At 34.6% G+C, this 11,576-nt stretch overlaps 1 protein-coding gene across 2 annotated transcripts; it reads right to left on the reverse strand.

Annotated features, from left to right (window-relative positions):
* Nucleotides 1–433: 433 nt before the first annotated feature.
* On the reverse strand, nucleotides 434–5,501 carry LOC125208111 (derlin-1-like). 2 transcript variants are annotated; one of them, XM_048107667.2, is made up of 7 exons: nucleotides 5,372–5,501; nucleotides 5,140–5,275; nucleotides 2,366–2,439; nucleotides 2,169–2,262; nucleotides 1,387–1,515; nucleotides 1,134–1,297; nucleotides 434–825 (listed from the first exon to the last, which is right to left on the reverse strand). In XM_048107667.2, exons 1-7 carry the CDS (start codon nucleotides 5,386–5,388, stop codon nucleotides 699–701), a joined length of 741 nt encoding a protein of 246 aa, XP_047963624.1. In that variant the 5' UTR covers nucleotides 5,389–5,501; the 3' UTR covers nucleotides 434–698. The 2 variants fall into 2 exon arrangements, with proteins under 2 accessions (XP_047963624.1, XP_088916433.1); XM_089060307.1 differs by lacking the exon at nucleotides 5,372–5,501 and having other exon boundaries at nucleotides 5,140–5,365.
* Nucleotides 5,502–11,576: the final 6,075 nt, after the last annotated feature.

An 11,576-nucleotide genomic window follows, 5' to 3' on the forward strand; every position in this document is an offset into this window, starting at 1 on the left:
CATTTTTTGTGGGATTAAACTAAAAAGGAAAGTGCGACATTTACCTTTGAACGGATAGAGTACTTTTTTGGAAGAAATTTTCCTCAACACCATTAAAGGTTGATTTCATCTCACCATAAACGAGATACAATTTCTTTTGGTCATGAGATTTAAGAAAATGATATTTAAAGAATTGAGTAGAGAGAGAAAAAAGTATGAAAGTGAAGAGAGAATAAAATAAGTAAGTGAATAAAGTAAGAGAGAGTGAAATGTGTTAATTTTTTACTAGTAAGGAATAACTCATTTTAAGTGGAATGTCTCAAAAAGGAATATGAATGCTTATAGTGGGACAGAGGAAGTAATATTTTCATTTTGATTATCTGATGCATACATAGTTGACTAAAAAACTACACCAAGATTAATAAGGAGGAGAGTTATCCAGACTTGAAATTGATGAGCATGATCATCGCTAAATAGATATTAAACAAGATTTAAGAGATGTTAACATTACCCCGTTTATGACAAGTTGTAACTTGTAACGTCAGAGTTTCCTAACAATGTGCTCAAACATCAATTCTATAGATCAATATAGCAACCATAACAAAGGTAATACATTCTTGGGCATAGCATATACACAACTTGTAGTGCTTGTGTAGTGTAGAAATATGAAAAGGAGTGATAGCATATTGTGTTTATAATTATATAAATATATGTCTAGACTACCGGCCGCCTAAGCGGTAGCTTCTACCACGAAATGCGCCACCACCATCCGAATCGGCTTGATTCGAGTTTCTTAATGGTGAGTTCATTTGGTATCCCTCTCCCCAAAAAGCAATCAAGTTATGACTACTACAAGTCAAGGAAAAACTCAAACTCTTAGTAGAGTCATTTTCTTTTCTGCACTAACTTTAGAAAAATAATAGTAATAAATATAGTTAAAATGGAAAGAGAGTAAAGTAAGAGAGAAAATATTGTAGAGAAAGTCTTATATACAATATTCTCTTTTTTTGCTGTCTTTGTCTACTTTAACTATTTATAATTATTTTTTCAAAATGAATGTAGAAAATGAAATGACTCTACTATTATAGAACAGAGGAAGAAGTAGTAGCTTAATTAAAAAGATATGGTGAAGTAAAAATAAGTTAGAAGGATACACCCATAGAGGAGTTTTGATGAGAGTCCTCCTGCCCGAAGAAATGGGATAGAGTACTGACAAGAAGTAATAAAGATGCCCAGCGCCAATGCCGATCAAACCTTGTTTAATACGATTTCCAACAAGCAAATCTACTACTAACATATACCAAGGCATGTAAAAACCCTGTTACAAGTTACAACCAACAACACACATCTAATTATGATGTAAATTCAATTAAATACTTCTTCTAACAACATTTAATTAAAACATACCTTTAACTCGAATAGACCGTGGACATTGACACGAGCATTTGGGAATTCTCGAGCCCAGTTGTAAACCAGCACGTAAACTAAGCATGGCCCCGTGAATGGATGCCACAAATATGGAATTGCTACGATGACCTATATTTTACATATAACCAACAAAAAGTATCTAATGTAAATTGTCTACAAAGAAATTTTGCAGTATTGATAATGTTTGGAATCTAGCCCGGTCAACGCTGATTGACTGATCGCACGCCTGACAAAAGTTCTAATTTCGTGAAATTAATCGATTTATATTCCAAGCAAATGATTGTGGTATGTTCTGATTCATTTAAATTGATTCCCGGTGAACGATAACGAATTGAAGAAAGAGATTTCATAAATCTTATATCTAAGAGACTTAACTATTAGCCGTAATAATTATGTGCACATGTGATGGGCCGTGAGACGTTTTCAGATGCAGCATGGCTAGATACACGCGCTCTGTACACGTCTAACACGTGTCCGAAAGACGCTCGTAACATTTCTATTTCTCGACTATCGTAGAGGAAGAATGAACTTTTGTTTGACTGATGTAGAACCCCATTGCAGAGGACTACACTTATAAATAGAGTAATCACTCCGTACATTTTAGAACACGTTACGATTTTATTTTAAATTTTAGTGCAACTCCTTTATTATGTCCATGTAATTCCTTTCGTTTCTATTTTTCTTGGGATGGTATTACGCCTGACAACTTTGCACGACAAGTTTATTTCTGTAATAACTTATTAACAATAAATTAGAATTACCAGGAGAGTCATTGCTCCAAAAATATACATCCATGCTAAATCTGCTGTCCTCTTGTCATAAGGTCCCCTCTCTAACTGAACTCCGTAAAGTAATCTGCAATATTTAATTATCCAAATTTGTTCAATTCTAATAATAATTGCCAAAAGCTTTTATTAAAAAAAAGAAATTGGATAAGTTTGGATAGTTTTATCATTACATAGTTAAGAGACGCAACGCAAATGGTAGAGAAAATGGTCCTAGAAAGAAGAAAGGTGTGATGAGTCTCCAAACCTGCCTCAAAATGAAACACAAAGTATATTACAAGGACATGTATATAGATATATGTAACTGGCTAATTTTACTTACTTCGTCAGTAAATAAGAGTTCCAATTCATTCCACCATGAGTTTTAAGAAATATTAAAAAAAGTGGGTGGAACAAAATTAGTGGAATATGAGTCCTATCTGTATATATTACTCCTTCGTCTTAGCTAAGATGACACACTTTCCTTTTTAGTTTATCCTATATAAGATAACACATTTCTCTATTTGACAACCTTCTCTCTTTAATTAATACACTCAACCATTTTTTCTCACTCCAAAAAATATTCATTTGTCTTTCTCTCTTCATTTAATATTTACATCCATCTTTTATCACTCTTAAACACATTAACCAACAACTTCTAAAATCTCGTGCCGACTAAGAAACGTGTCATCTTAGCCGGAACGGAGAGAGTAGTTTTAAATGATTGTGAGTGGAATGAGTTAGTGAAGTGTGAGACCTCTTTATCATTTGTAGTAATAAAGAATTGAAAATCCTATTCGTAGACGGACAAAAGTAGAAAAACGGAACTCCTATTCTTGGACGGAGGGAGTATAAAATATTTCAAGACTTAATAAATTGTAAAACAAATATTACATGAGTTACTGCGTTTATAAGAAAAGGTGAGAGCTTATTTAAAACAAATATTCCTCTTTTTTTTATTAAAAAAGAGAATTGTGAATAAAAGCTGATAATTATTGTTATAAGTTATATACTTCCTAAACATTCAATTGGTCAAAGAGTCATTAGTTTTATTGCACATTTAATATAGTAAGTGAAAAAAAGAAAAAGTGATTGAAGTATTAATAGTAGAGTATGGGTTCCACCATATTATAAAAGAAAATAATTTTCTTGAATAGAAAATATATAATTTCAAGGAACGAAGTAAAATGGAAATAGTTTTTATTTTTAAGGACGGAGAAAATACTACCTCTGTCCCCTACTATGTATTCCACTTTGACTCAATATGAGTTTTAAGAAATATAAATGATAGTGAGTTAAAAAAGTTAATGGTGTATAAGTCATACTTTTATACTTATATTAGTTTTATAATATAATATGAGTAAAAGTGAGTTAGTTGAATGCGAGGTCTATTATAAATAAAGTGGGACAATTAACAAGGATGGACCAAATTAGCATGGAGGGAGTATTATTTTATAAGATCATGAAAAAATATATGAAAAGATCGACTATTTTTTGTTGGGTGAGGTATGGAGCATATAAGTTGTTCATGATCTTATTCATACAAAGGAAATTTTTTTGCATGTATCGAGTGCGTCCATCTCCAATTAAGATATATTAGTTTTCAGTTGTTGTTGTTAGAACTTATTAATCTCAATTATAAACTATTTAGTGGTGGATTAATCTCAATTAATGAAATCGATAATATTTTATAAGATAATTTAAAAAGTTTAACTAAATAAATGCTACTCTCTCAGGGCCCATTATAGTTGAGTTGTATTTGAACTGTCCCATTATAGTGGAAACATATTTTTTTCATGAAAAAAATAACATAATTAATTTCACTTACTCTTTATTCAATTATATATTTTTATCTTTTTCTATTTCATTTTACTCTTTATTCAATTATTTATTTTACTCTTTCTTCATTTATATATTTTATTTACTTTACTAAGTAAATACGCTTTCATTAATTTTTGTACCCACAGTCTCAACTATATTCTACAGAAGGAATACTATATTTTAACTTTACAATGGATGGGTTATATAGTTTTAAGGTCAATTTTGTGTTAGGATTAGAGAATATAGGATAAATAAAATATTTCATCGGCTCATCATTTAAATAGTAATTTTATGTTGCCATAATTTGAAAAATCATTTACTTTTTTTTTCATTTTTGATATTTGGATCCGACGTTATACTAACATTTTACACTCAAAATTTATTACTCTTTTCGTATCACAATAAGAGTCTTATTTAATTATGACACGGGCTTTTTAGAAATGTAAAGAAAAGTGGGTTGAATACGTTAGTTGAATATGAGTCTCATTTATATATATTTGTTTTGCAATAAAATGTGATTGAAATAAGTTGTAGGACCTACTTACTATCTATGGTAAAAGTGAAATAATACTCTTATTATGGACGAACCGAAATAGAAAAATTGGATAATTATTATGGGAAGAAGGGAGTATAAAATTAAGGGAAATTGGTCTCTAAAACCATAAACTTTGCCTAAAATTTGGTATTTCCCATGAACTTTGAAATTGGTACATAATATCACGAACTTTGCATTTTGTTTGGTATTTCTCGAACTCACTCAAATAAGATATTTTCATCAAAATCTTATTTAACATAGGCAACCGTGATATGTTTTATAATATTTGAAATCACTTTTTAAGTTCATAACATGTAGCATAAAAAGTCACGTTGAAAACCACGTTGATTTAATTGTGTCAAGTATGATAAAAGCCTCGTAAGTTAGTAAAATATAGTAATAAACATGCCGTGGGAAATACTAAACAAAATGCAAAGTTCGTGATATTATATACCAATTTCAAAGTTCATGGGAAATACCAAATTTTAGGCAAAGTTCATGGTTTTAGAGACCAATTTCCCTAAAATTAATACTAAAAATTAGTCTCACATTCGTCTTACTATCTCCATTTATTTTTTAAAACTTATGACAAACCAAATGGACGGAGAGTACCTGAAACTTTTTAAAAATATCGGAATAAAAAAGAGCAATGGTTCGTGGATCGTAAAGGTCCAAGTGGTAAGCAGCAGTTGTCAACAAACATACGACTGCATATGTCTTGGTCACTGGAGGTATACTCCTGTAATATCTACCAATCAAAATGAAAAAAAATATCATACACATAACATATATATAGATTAACAAGAACTGATGCTAAGCTGGAAAGATTGTACACATAACTTACTCCATCGGCGTAGACATGGCTTCAGATGAGATGTTAATCAGAAAATATATGAGTTGGGTCTTGTCGTGTGAATTCCGTATGGAAGACTTGGAGTCAATTGCTAGTAATTAATTAATGCACTGGAATTTTGTTACCCTCATAATTAATGCTAATGTTGGAATTGGTCAGCCAGTTGGAACTGTTCCAAGTCTCGTGGGCCTAACCCCTTTGACTTATCATCAGTCACTAATTTTGGTTTTGCCATCCATCCACTAAAATTTGTTTTTCCTTCTCTGAAATCATTTCTTGCTCCACATTTTTATAATCTTTTTATCCACACCTAATTGTCCTTTTAACAAGGATTTAAAAAATATTCTCTTCTGTCTCATTCTAATTTATATATATTTTTTTGGATATATTTCTGTAAATAGAATCACCACCATCTCTATTTTATTCTCTCCACTTTACTCATAAAATAATACTTCAATATAAAATCTCGTGCCGAATTAGATATGCTCCACTTAAAGTGGGACAGAGAGAACATGAAAGAAAGTGAGTTGAAAAAGTTAGTAAAATATGAATCTCATCTTTAAATATTTATTTATTTTATAATAAAATGTAAGTGAAATGCGTTAGCAGATTGTGAAACCAACTTACCATTTATTGTAAAAATGAAAATGAACTTATAATGAAAAATGAAGAAAAATGGCAAAGTCATTACACTCACATTTTTTTTTTATAAAATTAACTTATAAACGTTGAACTCCATTCCACTATCCTTTTTCATTCATTTTTCTTTACATTTTCTAAAACTCGTGCCAAGTATACGTAAATAACAAAGGGGTTGCACATGGACGAAAATTGCCATTCCTAATTGCCGCTTTGCTATCCTTAATTTTGAGGAACCACTGTACCAAGAGAATTATTTGTCTCCCCAATATATTTATGCTAACCCCAATTGCCGATTTGCAATACTTAATTTTAAGGATTACTGTACCAAGAGAATTACATGTCTCCCCAATATATTTAATTACGTTTAGTGATTTCCATTTACTCGTAAAGGATAAATATATTACGTTTAGTGATTTCCTTTTTCTCGTAAAGGAGATTCAACTTACGAAGGTGTAATACTGATTTTACTTAAATGTCCTCCTCTTAATGGGGACTTCCCTATTTTGCCCTTGTGTTTTACGCGGGTTTAGAAAGCGAAAATTTTGAGAAGCCCTCCAAAAATTCATTTCTCCAGTTGGCGGCAAGCTGTAGCTTTATATAGACATTGCGTTTTCAATATTGAAGCATGCTAAACCTTATGTGGGCTGTTTAGTTGGATCTTCAGATACTGTCGATGTAAGTCGTAATCATTCGTTTTCGTTGACTATGTATGCGTCCTCTTACTATTTTGATAGTGGTAGTTGTGTTGTGTAGGTTAACATGTCTCAGGCGGCCGGAGGAATGGGCGGCGGACAGAGTGGAGGTGGTGGTCCGTCAAGTGTGTACCATCGTTCAAGACACCCGTCCAGACTTCAATTTTGTCGGTTTGTTATGCTCATAAAATTTTTTCTTTTAGGTGTTACTGACACCGGAAATATAAAAAATGAGATCGTACGCGACGGATCTGGTCCCACAGAGAGGAAGAGATCTTGGCGGCGACGTTGGTTGAGCTTGTGGCGTTGGGGTGGAAGTCAGACAATGGATTTTAGACTGGTTATCTTCAAAAGTGCGAGGATAGTATCCGGCAGGAATTTCCAACTTCGGACAACAAAGGCCAACCGCACATCGTATCTTAAATCACTGCATGGAAAGGTAGTTACACAAGTTAGCGGAACATTTTAGAGCGAACGGGCGTGGGATTCAGTTCGAACGGAGATTACAAAATTGACATCGACGACGACCAGTGGGAACATGTTGTTAAGGTCAGCTGCATTTCAATAAAATCTCGCTTTGTTGTGTATCCGTAATATTTTAAGCACTAACACCAAACTATTTGCCTGTTTCATGAAGGTGGGACCATAAAGCGAAGTTCACGCGTCATAAGTCGTGGCCATTATGAGAGACTTGGAAATGCATTTTCAGCAAAGATCGCGCAACCGGTGCTGGAGCGGAGAATATATCAGTAGCCGCGTCTCACCTTCGCGACAATGGAGGTGGAGGTAGTCAGTGCGACGAGAGTGATTCACAACCACCATTCGTCGCTGTCCCCTTCGGTGATACAGAACCACATGATGACGAAAATGTAGACGAACAACTGAGCTCCGGTAACACTGAGAAACAACCCGTGCTCAACAAATCTGTTGGTGAAAAGCGTAAGGCAGCCAGTTCTGATCAATTGCTTATGAATTTTTTGGCGAATCTACATGCTGAGACTAATCTAAGGCTGGCGGAGCTTTCGGCCAAAATCTGTTACGACTTTGATCTTGGACAAACGCGTCAAGCGGTTTTTGATAAACTTGGTGATGTCGATGGATTAACCATAGCGCAAAAGTATCGCCTTTGCAAATATATTGGGCGATAAACCGCAAAGGTTGGAGGTGTTCATGGGTATGCCGGCACAATCTCGGCTTGGCTATCTTCTGTCTCTGTTGGAAGATGTTTGAATGACTGTGTTGTGTGTCCGGAATGTTGTTTGGTAGTAAGTTTCGAAGTTGTTGATGTTTCTTTAGGGGTTGTGTTTAGGAAGTACTTTATGGATGTTGTATCTGCACACGCGTTTGGTTATGTGTGCATGACGTTTGTCTTAATAATCCTTTCTATTTTGATATATAATAGCATGCTTTAGTGGGCGTGCAATGTTAGGAGTTAATCATAGTTCAACTCTCATTTTCTACCCAACCAAATAACCAAACCACACTTCTAACTTCATCAAGTAACTTACAAACGTTGTGGAAATTTATTAGTAGTTCAATATTGCAAGATTGACGCATTAAACAATTGAATTGAATGTACTACTTTTAACACTATTGTTTGTTTAAAGCTAAAACCCAACGTGCACATTGATAAGTTAATAAGCCTAGTGGCAACATATAATGAGGTACGATAGTTTTATAAGTTTGGTTTTGAAAAATAGTTCCACAACCGAATGACAAAAGTTGGGAGACAAATGACCAACATTGCATGAGGATAAACCATACTTCGAGATCACAAGCGGAGTCCATACAAACAAAAGCCATACAAAACAAAGCAAAAGACCACTAACACACATTGGTACACCGAAAAGACACGTACATTAGACAGAAAAATACCATTGCATGCGACACGCCGTGAAACACATACAACATAACATCATACCAACAACTTTTACTCATTTAGGTTGGGTGGATTTTGCGCAATCAGGTGAAACACCGACTTTTAATGCACATGAACTAACAAAAGGAGAAGGTTTGTCAACCTGTTAAGCGCTGTCTTCTCATCGCTTGTGCTATGGTTTGGGCGGACCACTTCAACATGTGGACGGGTGTTCCTACCATGGCCAAGGTCTAGTTTTGTCGAAATTGGATTAGTACTTGAGGCGGCTTCCGAAGGGTTAACCTCGTTGTCAATGAAGAGCTTTCGACGTACACCAACCCTTGGGATTGCACCCGAAGAGTTGACATCAATTATGTCGACAACCACATCCATATGATCCCCCTCCTCGGAGGAAGACGTATCATCATCCGAGGATAACGCATCTTTCACGTCCATATTTGCCGCCTCGCGTGCGTCTCCACTTCCAAACAGAATGCAAAGTCAGTCGTACTCAGTCTCCCCATGATAATAATAAGTTTCCGTGAAAGGATTGGTCTTCATGTACAACATGAACCATTAATTAGATTCGAAAACAAAATAGCATAAAAGATCAACATAGCTAGAGGAAATGAACAAACCTTCATGACCGAAAGCCATTAATTGAGATGAGTTGGTTGAATGTGCGACGTCTAGCTGCAAGGAAACACATACTAATGACTAGAGAAACGTCGGTGAATGAAAAGCCACAACGACCATGCAACTCCTCGGCTACCAACGACATGATGTGTGTGGGAAAATCGTCACTTTCCCAAACGATTTCTTCCTTTAGTCGTAGCATGATGTCGATGAGACAAGCATCGACTTGTGCTGACCAATTTCCATTGTACAAATATTGTGATTGCAACAATACATTTAGCAATGTCATGAGGGAGTTGTATGGTTGCATTCTTCAATTGGGAATGATCTAAATACCACCGAAAATGGCTTATATAATAGGGTTAACATTTAATTTTTTGATTGACATTTAACTTGTACAAAGCATCATTGCCCTATGTACTTATTTCTAGTTTTGTCAACAAATGTTTCGTATCAAACAATCGCATTTGTACTAGATATCGACTTCAATATCTTCTTGGTCCTGTCATAGTCGAACACGACTAGTTTCAACACTCCAAATCAATATTCGAACACTACATTTGAAAAAGATAGTCCAAATCTTCATAGGCACTAGCCGAACACGGTTTTGCATGTGCTTCACATAGCTTCAATTAATGACATGGATCCTCGTCGGGTAGTAGTTGAGGGGAGTAGATGTTATTAGCCTTACTCAATGGCCTCCAACTTGAAATCTACTACATCGAATGGTGAGAATTAGACATTGGGAAGGCATGCTAAGGGTGCCTATGGGGGAGTAGGGTTGCATACCTACAATATTGGGCTCACCTTTTGGGATCGATTTGATGTGGTGGTATGATTACACGCCACATGGGGGTGTTTTGTCCTATACTCCAAAATGGTTTGGCATTGTATATGTGGGGTTTTTTATTCTGCATTTTCATGTCTAGTCAGCATTTTTTAGTTAGACATCTTCATTTTCTACGTTGTGTAATATATTTTGCATGGATGTGTGTAGATAACTCACGATGACCTAAAACTCAAATATCACATAAGTTTACGAAGCCAGTGTTGGGGTTTGTGTACTAAAAGATGCTTCGAGCGTACATGTCTTTGTACAGTCAGCTTGTGCATGTATACGAGATACACCACGTCCACTTGTTTACCTAATTATGTGAATAAATAATATAATATAATGGTTTATTATTGAAATATGATAAACAAGTCTAAGGCTTTTTACTAAGAAGGTCAAGTAGGGAAATTCGATGAATCTCCTCATGAGTTTTCCAGTAGGGGACTTGGCCAGATCTAGGAACAAGAAAAAAGTACTCACAACCTAGATAGACTTTGGCTACCTATTGGTATGGTTGCGGTGTTTGTGATAATTCTCTCTTACCTAAGATGAGATTAGTAACACCGGTGTGGTAAAGCACTGAAACGATCTAATACGAAATGTATTATTTATTGCTATGTACTGTAAGAATATATTTCAGAAAATTTAGTATTTTCTAGTTTATAAAATTAATATCAATATTGTTTATTTAATCAAACGCCACTTTGACTTATCAATATGGAAGAGTTTGTACGTAACTCAAACATGATATCTTGGGTGGTAGTAATTGAATAACATGAAGGTATTGGAATATTATTTCATAGAATTCGCGTGCCCAGTATGGTATGATTAAACCCCTAAAAGGGTGATCCCCAATGAGGTGTTTGAAAAAGGAAATTATTATTCAGAAATTTGCGCAGTTGGAATTTATTCCACGAATAATAAATAAAGTTGCAAACTAGACAACTCGTTGGAGAATTAATTTAATTCTAGTCACATAGCAGACAAAAGAATTAAATTGACGGATCAAGATAATCTTAAACGCGGGAAATATTGTAAAATAAAATGGACCCAAGTTATTTGTAATTTGGTGATTTAAGAGGGAGTGCAATATTATTCTTTAGTGGAACAAAATAATATTCCATTGATAATATATTAAATCATGGGTTATTTGATTTAATTAGTAATATATATAATGGGTGAGCCCAACACTTAAATCATTCCATGGATCCCCTTACTAGCCCATTAAGTTCATTATAAATAGTGAATGATGTGGGAAACCCTAGCACACCACACAATACACAACACACACTAAACCCCAACCCTAGCCGCCATTCTTGACGTCTCTCTCTCTCCCTCTTGGATCAATTTTCGTGCCTAGCACGTGGGAGATTTAGGGTTCTTGTTATGTTCTTGATCTATCCTAATACATAGGATTAGATCGAGGCAATCTCGTGTTTTGTGTTTGGTTTTCCTAGATCTCTTCAAAGCTATTTGTTGATTATCCAAGATCCGCCCACACGGATGGATGATCAAGGACAAGGGAATAGTACGGAA

The sequence above is a fragment of the Salvia hispanica genome, chromosome 6 (genome assembly GCF_029641045.1).
Source record: "Salvia hispanica isolate PSC_SH4W2 chromosome 6, Shi_PSC_v1, whole genome shotgun sequence".
NCBI lineage: Eukaryota > Viridiplantae > Streptophyta > Magnoliopsida > Lamiales > Lamiaceae > Salvia > Salvia hispanica.

Excerpts from the sequence above, each read along its gene's own strand:
- LOC125208111 (XM_089060307.1), bottom strand. The coding sequence starts at position 5,310 with ATGTGTATGATATTTTTTTTCATTTTGATTGGTAGATATTACAGGAGT. Across the intron at positions 2,440-5,139 it reads ATATTTTTAAAAAGTTTCAG|GTTTGGAGACTCATCACACC; the intron begins GTACTCTCCGTC and ends ATTTTGAGGCAG. Across the intron at positions 1,298-1,386 it reads ACGGTCTATTCGAGTTAAAG|GGTTTTTACATGCCTTGGTA; the intron begins GTATGTTTTAAT and ends AACTTGTAACAG.